The 22,351-nt window shown below is 43.9% G+C and overlaps 1 protein-coding gene across 6 annotated transcripts in view; it reads right to left on the reverse strand.

Annotated features, from left to right (window-relative positions):
• LOC140729273 (uncharacterized) overlaps positions 1-22,351 on the reverse strand; it is a 137,610-nt gene that overhangs the window by 68,492 nt on the left and 46,767 nt on the right. For 5 of the 6 annotated variants that reach the window (XM_073048859.1, XM_073048861.1, XM_073048860.1 and 2 more), the window contains exons 10-15: positions 18,489-19,923; positions 12,485-14,482; positions 8,705-8,808; positions 7,016-7,154; positions 3,578-3,701; positions 337-464 (exon numbers count right to left, since the gene is read on the reverse strand). In XM_073048859.1, the coding sequence (XP_072904960.1) occupies positions 337-464; positions 3,578-3,701; positions 7,016-7,154; positions 8,705-8,808; positions 12,485-14,482; positions 18,489-19,923 (3,928 nt within the window). The remainder of the gene's footprint in view (positions 1-336; positions 465-3,577; positions 3,702-7,015; positions 7,155-8,704; positions 8,809-12,484; positions 14,483-18,488; positions 19,924-22,351) is intronic. The other variant, XM_073048862.1, reaches the window with a different exon arrangement.

Consider the following 22,351-nt stretch of genomic DNA (forward strand, 5'->3'; position numbering starts at 1 on the left):
CTTTGTAGGCTAGTACCCAAGATGGACCTGACTAGATTTACAATCCTCCGCAGCTTCTTTCGGTCCTGTGCAGTAGCCCCACCCCCAATACCAGACAGTGATGCAGCCTGTCAGAGTGTTCTCCATGGTACATCTATAGAAGTTTTTGAGTGTATTTGTCGATGTGCCAAATCAGACAACAGGTTACCAAGATAGCACAACCATGTAGAAGGGAATGCCAAAGGCAAGATGGAACAATCTAATGGAGAAGAACATGGCTAAGTAGCAGTTGGAGCATAACTGTGCTGAAACCCAACATTAATTGTAGCTGCCAAAAAAGAAATTAGGCCATCATACTTGCCAAAGACTTCTCAATCCATTCAGGTCTAATCAATTGCAAAGGGCGGCCCAATAATTCCTCGCCATTGCTTTGCAATGCTTGGATAAGATCTTTCCTGGTGAGAAATGTTACTTGGCCAAGCTTTCTAAAAGGAAAGAGAAACCAAATCCAGTAGTTAGATACAAGGAAGTTGTCTATAATATTATTGTCACCGCATGAGTAGCATCAAGATGAAGAGATGGACTATTGTCCCACGTTAGACACTCAACAGCTTAATTATACAACCGGTTACAGACAAGCCATTCATTAAATTGTCAACCTGCAAGTGTTTCTTCATTAAAGGAACAAAAACATAGAACAGTACAAACCCTTTGACCCACACTTTAATCTATTCAAAGGTCAATCAAACCCTTCCCTGCTAGTTCTGGCAATTTCCAAACAGTTTGCTGGTGCACCAATTACCAAGATTTCCCCCAGATTTCTCTGGAACCTCCGCCAACACTACAATTCTACAAACATTCTACACTCTTCCAATTCTATTTTCACGATCATTTCCAAGTTTAATTGAACAAGGGGCATCTGCTTCTCTTCTAATCTCTGGAATTGTGATATTGTCATATTTAAGTTTTTTTTTAGTGATGACATCACTGTCATAGGCTGAATCAAAGGTGGCGATGATTCGGCATTTAAGAAAATCTGGCTGAGTGGTGTCGTAACCACAATCTCTTACACAATGTCAGCAAGACCAGGGAGATGATTATAGGAGAAGGAAACAAGAGATAGATAGATCCCCATGGGGAAATTCAACTTTTTTCCAATGTCCCATACATTAACAAAACTAATTACATACAATACTTAACTCAGTAAAAAATATGATATGCATCTAAATCACCATCTCAAAAAGCATTAATAATAGCTTTTAAAAAGTTCTTAAGTCCTGGCGGTAGAATTGTAAAGCCTAATGGCATTGGGGAGTATTGACCTCTTCATCCTGTCTGAGGAGCATTGCATCGATAGTAACCTGTCACTGAAACTGCTTCTCTGTCTCTGGATGGTGCTATGTAGAGGATGTTCAGAGTTATCCATAATTGACCGTAGCCTACTCAGCGCCCTTCGCTCAGCTACCGATGTTAAACTCTCCAGTACTTTGCCCACGACAGAGCCCGCCTTCCTTACCAGCTTATTAAGACGTGAGGCGTCCCTCTTCTTAATGCTTCCTCCCCAACATGCCACCACAAAGAAGAGGGCGCTCTCCACAACTGACCTATAGAACATCTTCAGCATCTCACTACAGACATTGAATGACGCCAACCTTCTAAGGAAGTACAGTCGACTCTGTGCCTTCCTGCACAAGGCATCTGTGTTGGCAGTCCAGTCTAGCTTCTCGTCTAACTGTACTCCCAGATACTTGTAGGTCTTAACCTGCTCCACACATTCTCCATTAATGATCACTGGCTCCATATGAGGCCTAGATCTCCTAAAGTCCACCACCATCTCCTTGGTCTTGGTGATATTGAGACGCAGGTAGTTTGAGTTGCACCATGTCACAAAGTCCTGTATCAGTTTCCTATACTCCTCCTCCTGTCCATTCCTGACACACCCCACTATGGCCGTGTCATCAGCGAACTTCTGCACATGGCAGGACTCCGAGTTATATTGGAAGTCTGATGTGTACAGGGTGAACAGGACCGGAGAGAGTACGGTTCCCTGCGGCGCTCCTGTGCTGCTGACCACCGTGTCAGACCTACAGTCTCCCAACCGCACATACTGAGGTCTATCTGTCAAGTAGTCCACTATCCAATCCACCATGTGAGAGGTCCATGATCCAGTCCTCATTGGAGAATCAGAGGTTAAGAAGGTTAGCAACTTTAAATTACTGGGTGTTATTATTTCGGAGGACCTGTCCTGGACCCAGATCATAACAGCAATTATGAAGAAAGCATCTCTACTTCCTTAGGAGTTTGCAGAAATGTGGTATGATATCTAAAACTTTGACAAACCTCTATAGATGTGTAGTAGAGTTCATTGACTGGCTGCACCACAGCCTGGTATGGAGGCACCAATGCCCTTAAACAGAAAATCCTACAAAAAGTAGATACGGCCCAGTCCATCACAGATAAAACCCTCCCAACTACTGAACACATCTACACAACATGCTGTTGCAGGAAAGCAGCATCCATCATCAGGGACCCCCACCACCCAGGACACGCTCTCTTCTCACTGCTGCTATTAGGAAGAATGACAAGCGCCTCGGGGCTCACACCACCATTCAGGAACAGTGACTACCCCCAAAACCATCAGGCTCTTGAACCACCATTCACTTGCCCCCATCATTGAATGTTCCCACAATTATTGGACTCACTTTCAAGGAGTCTTCATTTCATGTTCTAGATACTTACTGCTTATTTATTTATTATTATAACTTCTTTCATTTTGTATTTGCACAGCTTGTCACCTTTTTCACTCTGGTTGAACACCCACTCTGGGTGGATGGTCTTTCATTGATTCTGTTGTGGTTATTATTCTATAGATTTATGAGGATGCCCATAAGAAAATGAATCTCAGTGTTATATATGGTGATTTACTTTACTTTAAACTTTGAGTCGTTAATCTGAAGACACATGTCCAAATCCCACCTAACTACTGGGAAAATTAAGTTCAAATAATTAAACAAGAAACAGCAATAACAGAAACCGTTAAACAATTGGAATGTCTTAGAAATAGACTAGGTTCACTGATCTCCTTCAGGAGAGAAGATTTCTACCCTTATCTGATCTGGCCTCTGTGTGACCCACTTATGCAAGTAATTCTTAATTGCCTTAGTTCAGGGGCTATTAGCAAGGGCAATAAATTCCAGCATTGCCAATGTTATTCACATGCAGTGGATGAATAATAAAAAAAATCATTTCCCAAGTATCTCCCTCTACTCTAAGGTACTCCTTGCAACCTACCCTACGGGTGATACTTTCGTCACAACATTTCCATATGATGCTCCATCTCAAGCTTTGTTTGAAGTAGCTGTGCAGTGCTTTGGAACAAACTGTTTGAGGATAAATAACTGTTGGCACCACAAAACAAGAGACTGAAAATTAAAACCCCACCAAAGCAAACTGAAGAAATTGGCTGGTTTTTAATTAAACCAGATTACAGACACCTCCAAAGAGGGAAATCTGCTAACCATTACTTGTTGAGGCTATCTAAGGTCACAAGGACAAGCAAAACTACTGAATAATTCAAATGAAGATCATGTGCCTCTACCTGGATTTCCTGATGCCGACTGAAGTGATGGATAACTGTTTCTCCACGAAGAAACGTATGACAGCAATTTGAAGCTCACTGAATGACTTTGAGGAATCCAGGTTACTCATAATCAGCTCATGCCCTATTTGAGAAAGAATGAGAGAATAAAACACCAGGCCCTACTGTAATACCCAAACACTGCACACTGTAATGGGCAACCAGCATAAATCCCTTAACATCTGTAAAGAAGATGGAGGGATATGGACATGGTGTGAGCAGGAGGGATTAGTGTTTAGGTGTTTAGCACAATACTGTGGGCTGAATGGCCTGTTCCTCGGCTGTATCATTCTATGTTAATTGCACAGCGAACCAGTATCCTGATTGCTTTACCAGGATCAGGTTTAACATCATTGGTATATGACTGGAAATTTGGTGTATACCATGGAAACACCAATACCCAGGAATGGAAAAGTCTACACAAAGTGGTACAAGTCTACACATCACTGGCATGCTCTCTTCTATTAACAGGGAGGAGCCTTAGGTCCCACACCACCAGGTTCAGGAAAGTTATTACTCCTCAAACCAATAGGCTCCTGAATCAACGCGGATAACTTCATCTGAACTCTGAATTAATTCCTCAACCTACGGACTCACTTTCAAGGATTCTACAACTCATGTTCCCAGCACTATCTATTTATTTATTTCTATTATTTGGATGATTTGTCTTCTTAAGCACATTGGTTGTCTGTCAGGCTATGTTTATGTATAGTTTTTCATAAATCCTTTTGCATTTATTTTCCTGTAAATTCCAGCAAGAAAATGAATCTCAAGGTAATAAATGGTGACATATGCATACTTTCAACAAGACCTCCCTGAACAAGGCAGCATAGTGGCGCCTCCACTTCCTGAAGCGGTTGAGGCAAGTGAGGCTCCACCCCCCCACCCCCCCCCCCCACATCTTAACTGAATTTTACAGGAGCACCATTGACAGCATCCTGACAAGCTGCAGATAGAGCTGCATCTCCATCTGATATGGAAGCAGCCGAGCATCAGACCTGAAGTCCCTACAAAAGGGCTGTGAGAACGGCCAAGATGATCATAGGGGGCTCCCTACCATCCATGTAGGACATTATTTAGAAGTGCTGCGTACACGCGGCCCTTAGTATTATTAAGGATCCCACCCATCCATCCAGCATCCTCTTTAACTTTCTATCATCCGGCAGGAGACTCCAATGCATAAAAACAAGAACGGGATGGGAAACAGTTTCTTCCCTCAGGCTATTAGGCTTCTGAACTCCCTGCCACATCGCATTTGAAGTGTCACCAGTTAATCTGTTCTGTACGTATTTAATTTTTGCACTTTACTTTGTTTATTTATGCAGCAATTTGTTTGTAGATTTTATCCTTACTTCATAAGTTACTGTGTGGTATATTCATGTTATGTGTACTACTATGCATTACTTCCTGGTTTGGAGAAATGCTGTCTTGTTTGACGGGAAACATGTATACAGTTAAATGACAAATGGTTTGACAATAAATTTACTTTGACTTTGAATGTGGATGAATTGTTCATTGTGATATAGGCCTTTCAACCCATCAGATCAGAATCAGAATCACCGGCATGCGTTGTGAAATTTGTTAACTCAGCAGCAGCAGTTCAAAGCAATACATAATATATTAAAAAATATATAATAAAATCAAATAATAATAATAAAGTAAATCAATTACGGTATACATATATTGAATAGATAAATATCATGCTAAAAACAGAAATACTATATATTAATAAAGTGAGGTCATATTCAAGGGTTCAATGTCCATTTAGGAATCGGATGGCAGAGGGGAAGAAGCTGTTCCTGAATCGCTGAGTGTGTGCCTTCAGGCTTTTGTACCTCCTACCTGACGGTAACAGCAGAGCAATCTCTTATTGGGATCTCTTTTTGGCCTCCCTCCCTCCCTTCCTCCGCTGGTCTTCGAGTTAGGGCACTTGGACAAGTGAAGTTTCAGATTGTAGTGCTGAAACCCCTCGTTGCAGCAGGAGCAATCTTCCTCTCCCTCGCTAGTGTGGGAAAGCTTGCCTGAGATGTTGAAGTGCCGGGATGGACGTCAGTTTTCACTGGACTCTAGATCATGGTCTCTGAGGGCTCTGCTATTGCTTGCACAGTGGGTGGCAGTGGTGGTGAGGGTTGATGCTTTTGCTGCAGCAAGTGGGGGTAGAGGGGGAGCGTGATGCTTTTGCTGCTGCTTGGTGAGTGGAAGGTAGGCCTTTGGGTTCTAACATCTCTTCTGTCATTTATTCTTTGTTTTTTTCCCCCTCTATTTCGTGGATGTCTGTGAAGAGTAAAGATTTCTGGTTGTATAATGTACACATTCTCTGATACTATATCGAACCACTGAGTGCCCTCCCCTGCCCTCTTTGGAGGCATCACTAGCCCAAGCAAGGCATTATCAGATGAAATTGAGGGTTCTCTGACAGTTCAGCCAAAGATGCTTTTTCAACTGCCATAAGTGGGTGTTGGGGCACAGAATTTGACTACAATTATTGCACTTTCACAAGCCCTGCATTTTCTTCCAATAGATAGCCACACATTTGTGGCGAATAATCTCCCTCCATCATTCAGGATATATTCCAGAAGCACTGTGTTCACAGACACTTCAGCATTGTCAAGGACTCCTTTATTCCATCCCACAATCTCTTTAACCTCAGGCAGAAATTACCGCAATATAAGAACAAGGACTGTTAAGCTGAGTTTGAGGCTTCAGAACACCCTACTACCACCCTAGTGCACATTTTTTATGACAGCGCCACTAGCATTATAACTGCTGAATATTCAACTATATCCACTTTATGGCAATTTGTACACCTACAGAATATTTTTTAATATCACTTAATATTACTTTATGTGCTGTATGTGATAGATAGAACATAGAAGAGTACAGCACAGGAACAAGGACCTTTGGTCCACAATGTTGTGCTGAAGTAAATTTTTTAAAAAAATTAATTCCTCCTACCTACATACACCATGTCCTTATCCCTTCTCCCTTCTTACATCCATGTGCCTATTTAAATGCCTCTTAAAAGCCTCTAATGTATTTGCCTCCACCACTGTACCAGGCAGCGTATTCCAGGCATCCAGCACTTTGAGTAATAAAATGACCCCTCACATCCTCTTTGTACCTACCCCCCTCACCTTCATGCACGCCCTCTGGTATTATACACCTTGGTCCCAGAGGAGCATTGTTTAATTTAGCTGTACCTATGTGTACGGTTGAATGACAATAAACTTGAACTTGAATTACTATAACACAGAAATAAATTGCTGATAGGCCAATGGAGGCTGGAGAAAAATCAAAAGCACAAGATATTCTACAGAAATCCAGAACAACATACACAGAATGCTGGAGGAACTCAGCAGGAGAAAATCAACATCAGAAGTCGGACGAGAGAGTACTTACTCGCTTTGTCACCTGATTTGGTTGTCTTCTTGCGCTTTTCCATGGGTTTCTCTTGTGTTTCTTGACCCAAATCTTCTGGAACCTCTGTCACCTGGTCATCTGCTTTTTTGATGATTTTATCAGCTTCCTTTACTTCAACCTTGAACACAGACGAGAGTGAAAGCCAACTTCTTTACCTCATGAGAAATATTTACTCATTTTGACAGTGTTACTGATACTTGAAGAAGCCACACCATGGAATTTTACATAGAAGTAGCCCTAATCCATCTTTAAATAAGAAGTTTGCTCTCTGTATAACAATTGTTAGTTGAAACTCAGCCACTCTGTCAGTGATGATTTGATCTCTCTGAACCATTGTGTGAGTGGAGACACACGATAATTAGCCATGGCAATCTGAAGATGTGATGTGGAGTACACTGCCTGGAGTTGCAGAATGCATGGGTACAAAACAGGACGAGGGTATAGATGAGAACGAAAGAGAGCATTAGCGCAAGAGGCTCAACAGGTAGGGAGATATAGTAACTTAAAGAAAGAGTGGGATAGAAGAATGAACCTCCAAGACCATCACAACTTTGTCATAGGGTTTGGAGGCTTGCGTACCTCAATGACCCACAGAACTCTGTTGGCTGGAGTCAAGGCCTTGTACTTTAGCTCTCAGTAGGGTCACTCATGCCAAACAGGTCAAAGGCTAGAGACTAGATTAAGAAAAGTCCATCAGTCCTCCAGGTTCGGGGGTTCAGCTCAGGGCTAACAAACTTGACTGGTCAAAAAGTATTTGAACATCTTTGGGAGGTTTATTACCTTTCTACTAACTGAATATATAATTATATATGTTACTTATTAACAATGTAATCCCAACAATTGTATAGCAATACTATATATATATCCACTATTTTGATATTAATAAAAAGATTAATAATAAAAAAGGTGGATCTATACCACTACACTGTGCCATGACCAGCACATCATAACTGCTCAAATCAGCAAAATTATAGGTGTCATATGGCATGCACAGTGCCAAAATTTAATTTTAAGATCACTTAGGCCAATCCTCTTTACTGAAAAATCCCCTTCTCAACTCGAACATAAGAGATTCTGCAGATGCTGGAAATCCAGAGTAACACACACAAAAATGGTGGAGGAACACGGCAGGCAGCATCCATAGAATTGAATAAACAATTACATTTCTGGCCAAAACCCTGCAACAGGACTGGAAAGGAAGTGGAAAAGAAGCCAGAATAAGGTGAGACCAGGTGAAGGGGGAGGTAGGTGAAAGGAGAATGTGGGATTGGGAAAGGTACTGGAAGAGAAATAAGGATACTGATGGTGGAGAGCAAGTTCGTAAGTAGATGGAGAAGTAAATGAAATGCTTCTCATTGGTCTCAACTATTGCTATGCTACTGGGTCAACCCATTGTCCCTTGGCTCAAGAAAGAGGGAGAAAGCCCCTTTCCCATCACAAACCAGTAGTCATCATGGAGGTCACAAGAGCCATCTGGCTGATGTGCTGCTCTCAGGAGCAGATCAAAAATTTCATACAGCATGTCCCCCGCCACCCCATCTCCTCATGCCTGCGAAAGTGCAACCACGGGAGGGATTCAGAAAGTAAACATGAATAGATACTGTTCTCTGGAAAAATTTTGAATGGCTTTTTAAGAAAGAGTTAAAAGGAACTATTTGTCAACATTACCTTCTCCCTTTCCTCCTTGTCCGCCACCTCTTCTTTTGAGCTTACTACACCCGTAGTTGGAGGTTCTGCGTTAACTTTCTCCTCAACGTTTGATGGCACATCTCCTGGATGCAAAGCTCAATATTAACAAGCCAAACCTCAACAGCATGATCATCTCATACAACTAAAACAATGTACTTCCCCTCTAAAGCAAGTACCTTTCTTTAATGAGTTGCCCATAAATAGGTGCAACAATGGGTCAATTTCAAAAGTTAATACCGCTTGATTTAGAAATCTTTTACAAATTTCAAAAATTGCAGTCCATCTAGGCAGCACAGAAGCGTAGTGGCTAGCAATCGGAAGATTGAGGTTCAATTCTCGCCACTGTCCATAAGGAACTTGCACGATCTCCCTGTGACCATGTGGGTTTCCTCCCATATTCCATGCCATGCTGAAAAAGCAAACAGGCTTGTCTGCAGAGCGGGAGGTCACTGGATCCTCAAGATCATTAATCTAGATTTCTGCCTTGCTCGTCCAGCAAGACTAACACTGTGCTATCTACGCACAAAATGCAGGCCAGGCAGCATCTATGGAAAGAAGTACAGTCAACCTTTTGGGCTGTGACCTTTCCTGAGGACTGGAGAAAAAAAGATGAGGAGTCAGAGTTAGAAGGTTGGGTGAGGGGAGAAAGAAACATGAGGTGATAGGTGAAACTGGGAAGGGGGAGGGGTGAAGTGAAGAGCTGGGAAGTTGATTGGTGAGAGATACAGGGCTGGAGAAGGGGGAATGTAATAGGAAAGGACAGAAGGCCATGGAAGAAAGAAAAGGGGAAGGACCACCGGATTATACAGGCAAAGAGATATGGTTATAGAGGGAAAGGGGGATGGGGAATGGTGAAGGTGGGGGGGGGGAAGATGAGTGGGATCTGGGAATTCTACACTGAACAACACTGAGTATATTCCCTACATAGTTTGGGGTGGTGTTATCTGGTCTAGATGAGCCAAAACAAAGTTAAAGCTGAGTTTATAGTCATAGACACATGGATATGAATGCATCAAAGCAGCAACATCACAGACACATAGGAGTCAGATAAGCAGGATTCATAGAAAAACAAACAAACACGAATTTTACAAGTAAGAACACAATTAAAACAAAACAAAGCTCATCTTAGAACAAAGTGGTCATGGTGATTTGGGCTTCGCTGGTTGATTCGAGAACTAAATGGTAGATGGGAAGCAGCTGTTCCTGAACCTGGTGATGCTGTTCTTCAGGCTTCAGCAGATCAGGCAGCAGCTGAGGAGATGAATTAACAGTCAACATTTCGGACCCAGTCCTGGTGAAGGGTCTCAAGTCTACAACATCAACCACTAATTCCTCTCCTCAGATGATGCCTAATATGAGTTCCTCCAACGTTTTGTGTGTTTTACACTGTTGGGACAGCCCTCATCCATCTATAAACTACACTACTCTGAAAGCATTGCTGCCTCAACAAACTTTCTGACACTTCCTTTGTTTCTGTGCATCTTCTTCCCTCCCAGAAATTTTTTTAAAAAACTTGTTTTCTCATGTTTCTGGTTTTGATAAAGAGTAATTGACCTGCAACCACTAATTCTATTCCTGCTCCACAGATGTTGCCTAACCTGCTGACAGCTTCCGACATGTTTTGCCCTTACGAAATAAAGGATACATTTGTCATAGAGGGATGCAACAAATGAGAATTTGTTTATGAGAATGATTGCGAAAACAAGAGGCAAGTCTACGATGAAAGAGCAAGTAGACCAGACTACTGTACATTCCCATGAATTTAAAACAGGAGCAATCTTATTAATATGCATCAAATTATTACAGGTTTTAACAGCAGGAATACTGAGAGACTGGCATCCCTGCAAAGGCTCACTGTCAAGGTCTTAATGTCTCAGGTTCTCAGTATTAATTAATGATTAAGTTGTTGTAGTTTGTCTTCTTTTGCACATGGTTTGTGTGTAGCTTTTCATTGATTCTATTGTATTTCTCTGTTCTTACTGTGAGTGTACTGGCTAAACAAACCAAAACTACTGAGAGACTGAGCAAGCGGATTGACACAGTATGATGCACTTCCAAATAACTGAGTTCCAAGTTGAATAAAACTCCAAGATCACAAACTTGTAGGGTTTGGAGGCTTGCATGCATCAATGACCCAGACAGCTATGTTGGCTGGAGTCAGAGCTTTATTGCTTTGATTCTTGGTAGAGTCACCCATGCCAAACAGATCAAAGGAGAGAAGTCAGACTAAGAGTGGTCCAACACTCCTCCAGGTTTGGGGGTTCAGATCAGGGCTAACAACCCTGACTGGTCAACCAAAATTGTTATGGAAACAGTGATGAAAATTTCTTCTATGTGGCCAAGTACAGACAGAGATGGAGGGTCTTCATTGCTGTCCTAAACACTGTGGTGTAACAGACAACTAATAATAAAAAGTCAATAAAAGTACATTCAATCCTTTATTACGAAACCGGCAAAGATAAATGTTTAAAAATAGCAATAGCGAAATCAGCAATATTAATGAAGTTTGCAGATTTATCATTCAATAAACAATATCCACCCCCTACTAAGTCTCTCTAACTAAATGAGTGGCACAAAGAGTGAATACAAACTATACTCTTACTTCTACTATCCTTAAAATGACAAGACAAATGACCATAACCCACATAAAACACACAACATGGTAGCATAGTGGTTAGCGCAACACCTTACAGTACCAGCGACCCAGATTTGATTCCTGCTGCTGCCTGTAAGGAGTCTGTACGTTCTCCCCTGTGAGTGCTCTAGTTTCCTCCTACAGTCCAAAGTTGGTAGGTTAATTGATCATTGTAAATTCCCCTGTCATTAGGCTAGTGTTAAATAGATGGGTTGCTGGGCAGTGTGGACCGAAGGGCCGTAAGGATTTGGATCTCAATAAATGAAATAAACACAAAACACTATACAGACAGACAGAAAATAGATACATGGTGCCTACAGTGAGTGCCGGCAAGAAAAATCAACCTCAAGATTGGATATGATGACATATACAGTACTGTGCAAAAATCTTAGGCACATTTAGCTAGGCTGCCTAAAACTTTTGCACAGTGCTATAGTAATTTTATGTACTACACTGCTCTGTTGCCACAGAGGAAAACAAATTCATGACATATGTGAGTGATGGTTCTAAAATGGGTCTCTATTGTGGACTGAGATTGGGAAGGGAGCAGGGAGAGGGGAATCATTGTTGGGAAAAGGAGAAGGGAGAGGGGAATCATGGTTGGGAAAAGGAGAAGGGAGAGGGGAATCATGGTTGGGAAAAGGAGGTGGGAGGGAGTAGGAAGCACCAGAGAGACATTCTGTAATGATCAATAAACCAATTGTTTGGAATCAAATTACCTTACCCGGTGTCTCAGAGCTGAGTGTGTCTGCACCCACCACTGGCACTCCTCTCTGCCATCTGCCAACACTGGTCCCACCATCACCATTCCCAACAACCTTTGCTCTTGCCAGATTTACAAACTTGCTCTCTATTCCACATTGACAAGTACAGTACTGTGCAAAAGTCTTCAGCATCCAAACTATATATATGTGTGCCTAAGACTTCTGTACAGTGTCTTAGGTACTTTGAAAATAAATTTACTTTTAACTTTTCTTGAGAGAACAGAACAGTTTATCACCCTCTCGGTGTGTGGAGGGATCACATGGCCTACTCCTGCACTTGGATCCTTAACATTAGTATAATGATGTGTTTTGAAGTTGATGACTAATGAAAGACTAATTTGGTACAGAAAATGTGCTTACTTTCAGTGTATTCTTTAGGTTGATCCCAGCCCACCGTCTCCAGTCTGTAAACATCTTTCGTATCAACTCGTAGCTCTTCAACCCTTAACTCATTTGTTCCTTTCTCAGCAGAACTCGTCGCTGCACTGACACGCGGCAGAGGAACAGTGCTCTCTCTAGTCAAGGGACTCCAAGCTGCTGAGATAGCTATGTGGCCCGAGGCAAAATCTACCTGAGCAGTGCCGTGGGATTTCTTTTTCCTCCTCCTCCTCCTCTTCCTCCTTCTTGTGCAGTTTTGGGTCACAGAATCCACAGGCCTGTTTTCTGAGCCTGTTGGCCTGGGAGGGTCATCAACTTTACTGGTGTAGGTAGTTTGCTCTTCCTGCAAGTCCTGCAGCTTACTGGCACTGTTTTGATCCTGCATTTCCGGTTGGACTGTAGACTCGGTGACCACTGGAAGTGCCACTGTAACACCCTCCCCAGTTTGAGTCAGCGAGGAAAACTCTTTGAACGTTAACAGGGAACCTCTCCCCGTTTCAAGGGCAAGCGTATCACAGCAAAATACCGAAATGTTCACCTGTTCTTCCACACACTCAGCTACAAGCAAATCTTCAGACGGATTGAACTTGATAGCTGTTTCCTCAGCAGGGGCAAGATTCTCCACAGATTGATAATCAATCCCCCCATTTTTAAATTCACAGTCATCCAGAGACAAATGGAGTAAGCCTGCCGCAGCACCTGAGCTTTGTACACTAGAAGCCTCTGTGCTCTGACATTCAGATTCTTGTTGGGACATACTAGAAATCGTCTTGCTCACTAACTCATGCTTTTGTTGGAGCGGCAGTTTTAAACTTGGATCGGGTTCACTTTCAGAAACTACAGGAAAGTTCAATCCTGCAGTGCTGGATGACTCTGCACAGTTTGACTCTTCATCGTTATTCCCCGATGTCACGGGCACAGGTGCGTTGGTACCATCTTTGGACACTGATGAGTTAAAAGGGGTTTTCCTCTCAGCCTCAAGATCAGCAGCATCCGACTCAGTAAAGATCAATTCTACATCTTCAGCCACAGAGAGGGTCTTCCTTGAGTGAAATGATCCTCCAGTTCCAGGTTCAGGGATTGCTGTCCTAAGATAGTTCAACTCTCCAGGCATAGTACACACTTCATGTTTTATCCCCCCATCTTCAGGCTTGGAGACTGCCATTCCATGATGAGTTTTTCTTTCAGTTTCAGGGTCGGTGATTAGTGCTTCAGGAAGGTTCAAATGCTCATCTTCGGACCCAGAAATGGGCAACTTTGCACAATCCAGTCTCTTACCTTCAGCAATTAAAGTCAGTGATCCTGGCACATTAGCTTCTCCATCTTCAGGTTTGGAGACTTTAGGATGGGCTTTACCCTCAGCTTTGAGGTGAGAGACTGCTGCCTCAGGAAGGTTTGACTCTTCAGCCCCAAGCTTAGAAATGGCCACTTCAGGAAGTGTTGTCCCTCCACATTCAGGCATAGAGTTGACCGACTCAAGCACGCCTGTCTGTGCTGCTTCAGTCTTAAGGACTTGTGACCCAGAAGAATTTGACTCATCCATTTCACTTCTGGTTATACATGCCTCAAGAGTGTATGCCTTCCTGCATATGCATCCGCCTGGGGAAACACTCTCAAGATTCCCTCTGCTTGCCGATGGTCCGGAATCTGCTGGCTTGGTGGTGGGTGACACGTTGACAGAGAATGTCCCAACTTCCCCAGCAAACTGTGTCCATTCTGCCGTGGATTTCGGATTTCCAGTTGCTTCATTCAGCAGTCCATGATTTTCACCATAACTACTGTTAGTATGCATAACTGGCTTCTCTCCATTCTCTGGCTTCTTTACAAAACCAACAGTACTCGGACCACATTCAGCACCCAGAGGCAGATATTCAGAAGCTGCAACATCTGTTCCGTCCTCATGGCTTTCAGACGCAGTCAGTGTCTCTGCAGAGCATTCAGCTTCCATTCTCTCTGCTTCTTCTTCCTGTCTTCCAAACCCTGTTGCAAAAGCAAACTCCCAGATTTTAAATCCTTACCCACAGTACAATCCTGCAGCCGAACCTGCTGGAAAAGCTTTGCAGTTAGGTTCTAGTGAAGTGACGCTCTTAAACAACTCGGACCAAGGAATTCACCTCAACGGGCACTAAGCCTCCATCCGACGATTTGCTGTCGTGTTTCATGCTCTCCCATACTTTTTGGTCAAATCTCTTGCTTAGCTTCCAGATAATGGCAACCGATTACATGCTCCAAGGACCCAGCCGCACCCAGTTCCTGGACCAATCAGCAGCATGATGAGCCTTCGGCACTAAGGCTTGGCTGATCCCATGTTGCATGCAACACTGCCGCCTGTCACTTTTCATCAGGCAGTCAGAGTATGCTCCAACAAAGGGACTTTTCCCTTGCAGTTCATTTTAATAAAGGGCAGGAAAAGCGGGCCTTTTTAAAACAAGAACTTTTTGGAGTTGAGCAGAATGAAATTACTATGTGGAAAAAAATTTTTAAACTACCCAAGGCATAGAATTTTTACTTAAACATCAGAAGCTGGAAATCTTGAGAAACACACACAGCATACACCCAGCAAGTCAGCAGGCAGCACCTATGGAGAATAAACAGTCATGACCATACACTTCCCTTCTCACTGGCAGCCAACCAGAAAACACCATAGGCTCTCATCTTGTTTAGCTGCCTCATGTGGCAAATGGTCCAAGACCTTCTGAAAATCCATCCCCCCTCATTTTCCTGCGCTCCAGGGAATTGTTACAAGAATTACCCCTCGTAATAATGATCAGTGAGCCACAAGAAAATCTATTTATCGACAAGTAACTTTTATTATTTCAATTAAAGCATGTGACAAGTAAACATCAAGAAACTCACTATCTGACCTATTGTTTCCTCAACAATTTCCAACAGATTTATCAACCTAATTTTTGTCTGCCTCCATGTACCCCAAAACTTCATCCTAAATAATGGACTGTGATATCTTAGACCATAAGATATAGGAACAGAATTATGCCATTCGGCCCATTGAGTCTGCTCCGCCATTCAATATAATCTCCCTCTCACCCCATTCTCCTTAACCTTTGATCCCTCTACTAATCAAAACCTGATCAACTTCTATTTTAAGTATGCCCAATGATGTGGCCTCCATAGCATCCACTGACTCCTTTGTCTTATCCTGCCTGTAGTTTCCACAAAGAATTCCAACAGATTTCTCAAACAAACTTTCCCGTAAGGAAACCATGCTGATTTTCAGCTTATTTTATCATTTGCCTCCAAGTACTCTGAAACCTCATCTGAATAATGGACTCCAGACCTTCCCAATCCACTGCAGTCAGGCTAATTGGCCTGTAATTTCCTGTCTTTTGCCTCCTTCCCTTCTTAAAGAGTGAAGTGATATTTGTGATTTTCCAGTCTCTGGAACCACTCTAAAATCTAGTGATACTTGAAAATTCATTACAAATGCCTCCACAATCTCCTCTTTCAGAACTTTAAATATATCTATTTAGTTCGGTGACTTATCTACCTTCAGACCTTTCAGCCTTCCAAATCAAATTGTCCTTAGTAATAGCGACCACTCTCACTCTGCTCCTTGACACTCTGGCATATGAATTCAGAAACTCAGTAATCCCAAGGAACACATACAAAATGCTGTAGACACTCAGTAGGTCAGGCAGCATCTACAGAAATGAATAAACGATCCTGAAGAAGAGTCTCGGCCCGAAACGTCATACTTATTCTCTTGCATAGATGCTTGACCTGCTGAGTTCCTCCAGCATTTTGTGTGTGGTACAATGGATTTACAGCATCTGCAGGATCTTTTGTGTTCAATCATTCAATTTGATGTCAGAGAATGTATACAGTTTACAACCTGAAACCGCAGACATTCATGAAACAGACAGAAAACCCCCAAAGAACCCGGTAATTCAGTACACTAATCCAGTAACTGATGCACATTGCTACCATGAGGAACGAGATCCAGAAGGCTGAAGACACACACTCAATGATTCAGGAACAGCTTCTTCCCCTCGACCATCACATTTCTGAATGGATATTGAATCCATGCGCGCTGCCTCACTACTTCTGATTCCCTTTTTTGCACTATTTAACTTTTTAAACACATATATATTTACTGTAAATACAGCTTTTAATATTATGTATTGCAATGTGCTGCTGCCACGTAACAACAAATTTCAATGCATATGCTGGTGATATTAAACGAGATGGTGATTATTGTATCCAGAGATTCCCCTGCCAACGGAACCATTCTCTTGACACTTCACCATTCAAACTCTCGAGAAGTATACTCAACATCACTGCTCATTCATCTAAACTCTAGAAGAGGGGTCCTTTCTACTCAGTAACTTGGGCAATGTCAAGTATCCCAGTTCTGCTGATGAACAATGGTCCCTGACCATTCATCACAAAGAAAGACCCATACTGATCTTGACTGATAGCCCCTGCATTTCCCCAACTTTCTCCTTTTAGGAACAGATCACTGAGTAACACCTCTCCAGAAGCTTGGCAGGAAAGTTCATTATCTTGTTGAGTTGCAGGGGAACCACCGAACCAATTGGGAAGATAGTGTTATAATATCCCTGTGCTTGTTATGTTGGATAGTTCACAAAAGTGATGGGAATGGTTTAATGGTTCTGTTAAATATCAGAGAATGTATACAGTATACAACCTGAAATTCTTACTCTTTGCAGACATCCATTAAACTGAAAAAAACCCCAAAGAATAAATGACAGAACAATGTTAGAACACCAAAGCTCCCTCCTCTCCCCACTCCCACGCACAAGCAGCAGCAAAGCATCGACCCTCCTCCTTACCCCACCTGGCTCTGATGGAAGTGGCTTAAGGTGCAAACTGAATGTAAAATGACTGGTGGTGGACATGGGGAGGACGTTCGCCTTTAAAGGGAGAATCTAAAACTAAGGGTCACTGTTTTAAAATCAGGGGCTGTCTGTTTATTAGAGATCAGGAATCCCCCTTACTTTCTCTCACACTGAGGACTGAGTTTTTCCAAGTTCAAAGTGAATTGTCACCATATACTACCTTGAGATTAATCTTCCTGTAGGCATTCACAGAGAACAAATAAATAGTTAATTAAATATTACATACAAATGCTGCCAAACACTGTGCAAAACCCAAGCTGCAAATAAGAAAAATAATAATAAATAAGTAAATAATGAATAAATACAGAGAACATGAACTGTAGAGTCCTTGAAAGTGAGTCTATAGGTTGGAGTCAGTTCAGTACTGAGTGGAGAGAAGTTATCCATGCTAGTTGAGGAAACCGATGGTTGAAGGGTATTAACTGTTCCAGAACCTGGTGGTGTAGGACCCAAGGCTCCTGTACCTTCTTCCGAATGGCAGTACCAAGAAAAGAGTATGGATCCCTACTCTTGAAAGGCCTGCAGAAGCAGAATCTTTGAATATTTTTGAGCCAGAGGTTTATAGATTGAGTGAGGGTGTAAAAGGTGCGAAGGGTGAAGTGTCAGCCACCAGCTTAATGAATGGCTGAATATACTCAAAGCAGCCAAATGGACTACATCTGCTCCTGATTTGTTCCTCTGAAAAGACAAATGCTGAAGGGTTTTGGCCCAAAATGTCAACTGCACTTTTTTCCATAGATGCCGCCTGGCCTGCTGAGTTCCTCCAGCATTTTGTGTGTGTTGCTTGGCTTTGGAGAGGGGAAGGTTAAGGAACTGCAACAAACCCAAAAATACTCCAGGCTTTTAACTATTGAGATTAGTTGAATGAGCTCCCGAAAGTGGAAAGCTTTAGGGAAATACGAGGAAATCTGCAGATGCTGGAAATTCAAGCAACACACACAAAATGCTGGTGGAACACAGCAGGCCAGGCAGCATCGAAGGGTCTCGGCCCGAAACGTCGACAGTGCTTCTCCTTATAGATGCTGCCTGGCCTGCTGTGTTCCACCAGCATTTTGTGTGTGTAGCTTTAGGGAAATTATAGTTTTGGCACTAAAATCCCAAGTCCTTACCTAATTTAAGACTCTGACGTCTGAGGTTCCAGGTTTTGATGAGAGGCATTTCCTTGGCAGCAGATTCCTGAGATTTCCTGTGGGAGTCAGTCTTCCTGGGGGAGGGGGAGGAGGCAGTGTCCCTGGCCTTCAGGGGGGAGAGGGAAGAGGCAGTGAGCCCAGTCTTCAGGGGCGAGGGGGTGGAGGCAGTGCTCTTGGCCTTTAGGGGCAAGAGGGAGGAGACGGTGCCCCCGGCCTTTAGGGGTGAGTTGTCGGAGGTGGTGCCCATGGCCTTTAGGGGCGAGGGGGAGGAGGCAGTATCCCCGGCCTTTAGGGGTGAGGGGGAGGAGGCAGTATCCCCGACCTTTAGGGGTGAGGGGGAGGAGGCAGTATCCCCGGCCTTTAGGGGTGAGGGGGAGGAGGCAGTATCCCCAACCTTTAGGGGTGAGGGGGAGGAAAAGGGGGGTTCCCCAGCCTTCATGGGGGAGGGAGAGGGAAAGGTTTTCCCAGCCTTCGGGGGGAAAGAGGGAGAGGCGGTGTCCCCAGCCTTCCTAGGTGAGCAGGAGGCAGCTTCCCTGGTCTTCCTGGGTGAGGGGGTGGAGGAGGTTTCCCTGGCCTTTCTGGGAGAGGGGGAGGAGGAGACGTCTTTGGCCTTCCTGAGGGAGGGGGAGGAGACATCTTTGGCGCTCCTGAGGGAGGGGGAGGAGGAGATGTCCTTGGCCTTCCTGAGGGAGGGGGAGGAGGAGACGTCCTTGGCCTTCCTGAGGGAGGGGGAGGAGACATCCTTGGCGCTCCTGAGGGAGGGGGAGGAGACATCCTTGGCGCTCCTGAGGGAGGGGGAGGAGGAAACATCCTTGGCGCTCCTGAGGGAGGGGGAGGAGGAAACGTCCTTGGCCTTTCTGAGGGAAGGGGAGGAGGAGACGTCCTTGGCCTTCCTGAGGGAGGGGGAGGAGGAGACGTCCTTGGCCTTCCTGAGGGAGGGGGAGGAGACATCCTTGGCGCTCCTGAGGGAGGGGGAGGAGGAGACGTCTTTGGCCTTCCTGAGGGAGGGGGAGGAGGAGACATCCTCAGCCTTTCTGAGGGAGAGGGAGGAGGAGACATCCTCAGCCTTTCTGAGGGAAGGGGAGGAGGAGACATCCTTGGCGTTCCTGAGGGAGGGGGAGGAGGAGACGTCCTCGGCCTTTCTGAGGGAGGTGGAGGAGGAGGAGACGACCCTGGTTCTCCTGGTGGAGTGAGTCGAGGAGAGGGAAACATCTATGGCCTTACTGGGAGAGGAGGAGGTGACCACAATTTTGCTGATGGAGGGCGACGGGGAGGAGGAAGAATTGATCCCAGCCTTTCTAGGGGAGGGGGAAGAGGAAGTGACTCTGGCCTTCCTGGGGGAGGAGGAGGAGATGTCCCCACCATTTCTGAGGGCAGGGGAGGTGGAGGTGGTGTCCCCGGTATCTTGCAGCAACTAAAACAGAATAAAGATATAACACTGATGATTAGTTTAAATATCAGCAACATTTTCAGCCCAAAAAACATGTTAAGGTCCCTAATCCTTGATGGTTGATGGGGGCAGAAAGAAGATAAATTCTGCAGAATCCAGCAATTTTTTTTTGGAGGAAAGGGCAATTGCACTAGAGTTGGGCTACACCATCTTTTCCCTTGGTTTCTTGATGCCCTGGGTAGGCTTCCTAGGAAGAACAGGATGTATTGAGGAAACCAACACAGGTAGTTATAAAGGAATTAGTAAATGGTTGGAATGTTAGACTTGGAATATTATGCTCAGTTTTAGTCTCCTCATTATTGGGAGGATGTGGAAGCTTTAGAGAGAGTGCTGAGGAGATTTACCAAGACACTGCCTGGATTAGAGTGTCTTATCAGAAAGGCTGAGGATGTCTCCTCCTTCCCCTCCCTCAGGAAGGCCAAAGACGTCTCCTCCTCCCCCTCCCTCAGGAGCGCCAAGGATGTCTCCTCCCCCTCCCTCAGGAAGGCCAAGGACGTCGTCTCCTCCTCCCCCTCCCTCAGGAAGGCCAAAGGCTAAGGCATTTCTCTTTAGAGCGAAAGAGGATCAGAAGTGATTGACAGAGGTGTACAAGACAATAAGAGGCAGTGAAAGAGTGGATAGCCAGAGAGGAAATGAGCATTACCAAAGAGCATTATGTTCAGGTGATTGCGGGAAGTCAGAGGTAAGTCTGGGTGTGTAGAACACCAGGCCAGGGGTGGTGGCAGAGTCAGATACATTACAGATATTCTAAAAACTCTTAGATAAACACTTGGGTGATAGAAAAATGTAGGGCGGTGGAGGAGGAAGGTTTAAATTGATCGTACAATAGGTTAAAAGGATGGCCCAACATTGTGGGTGGAAGGGCCTGAATGTGCTGCAACAAGACCATAAGATACAGTCCATCGAGTCTGCTCCACCATATCATCATGGCTGATTCAATTTTCCTCTTAGCTCCAATCTCCTGCCTTCTCCCCACATTCCTTCATGCCCTGACCAATCAAGAATCCATCAAACTCTGCCTTAAATATACATAAAGACTTGGCCTCCACAGCTGCCTGTGGCAAAGAATTCCACAGATTCACCACTCACTGGCTAAAGAAATTCCTCCCGATCTCTGTTCTAAAAGGATGTCCCTCTATTCTGAGGCTGTGTCCTCTGGTCTTAGACTCTCCCACCATAGGAAACATCCTCTCCACATCCACTCTATCATGGCCTTTCACCATTCAATAGGTTTCAATTAGGTCACCCCTCATTCTTCTGAATTCCAGTGAATACAAGCCCAGAGCAATCTGATACTCTTCATATGACAAGCCTATCAATCCTGGAATCAGCACATCCTTTCTAAGATAATGGGCCCAAACCTACTCACAATACTCCAAGTGAGGCCTCACCAGTGCTTTATAAAGTTTCAACATTATATCCTTGCTTTTATATTCTAGTCCTCTTCAAATGAATGTTGACATTGCATCTGCCTTCCACACCACAGACTCAACCTGCAAACCGACCTTTAGGGAATCCCACACAAGCACTCCCAAGTCCCTTTGCACCTCAGATTTTTGTATTTTCTCTCCACTTAGAGTCAACACTTTCATTTCTTCTACCAAAGTACATGACCATACACTTCCCAACACTGTATTCCATCTGCCATTTCTTTGCCCATTCTCCTCATCTGTCTAAATCCTTCTGTAGCCTCTCTACTTCCTCAAAACTACCTGCTACTCCACCTATCTTCATATCGTCTGCAAACTTTGCCAACAAAGCCATCAATTTTATCATCCAAATTATTGAAATATAATGTAAAAAGAATCGGTCCCAGATCCCAGTGGAACACCGCTAGTTACCAGCAGCCAGTCAGAAAAGGCTCCCTTTATTCCCACTCTTTGCCTTCTGCCAATCAACCACTGCTTTATCCATGCTAGAATCCTTCCTCTAATACCGTGGGCTCATAGCTTGTTAAGCAGCCTCATGTGTGGCACCTTGTCAAAGGCCTTCTGAAAATCCAAGTACACAACATCAACTGAATCTCATTTGTCTGTCCTGCTTGTTACCTCTTCAATGAATTCCAAAAGATATGTCAGGCAAGGTTTTTCTCCTGAGGAAACACGCTGAAACAGCCTATTTTATCATGTGCCTCCAAGTACCCCAACACCTCATCCTTATTAATTGACTCCAACAGCTTCCCAAGCATTGAGGTCAGACTAACTGGCCTAGAATTTCCTTTCTTCTGCCTCTCTCCCTTCTTGGAGTGACATTTGCAACTTTCCATCTTCTGAAACCACTCCAGAATCTACTGTTCTAATGTTCCATGTAGGAAGTGAGAAGGAACAAAACTTGGTTGTGCAAACACAAGGAAATCTGCAGATGCTGGAAATTCAAACAACACACACAAAAT

The sequence above is a fragment of the Hemitrygon akajei genome, chromosome 6 (assembly GCF_048418815.1).
Source record: "Hemitrygon akajei chromosome 6, sHemAka1.3, whole genome shotgun sequence".
NCBI lineage: Eukaryota > Metazoa > Chordata > Chondrichthyes > Myliobatiformes > Dasyatidae > Hemitrygon > Hemitrygon akajei.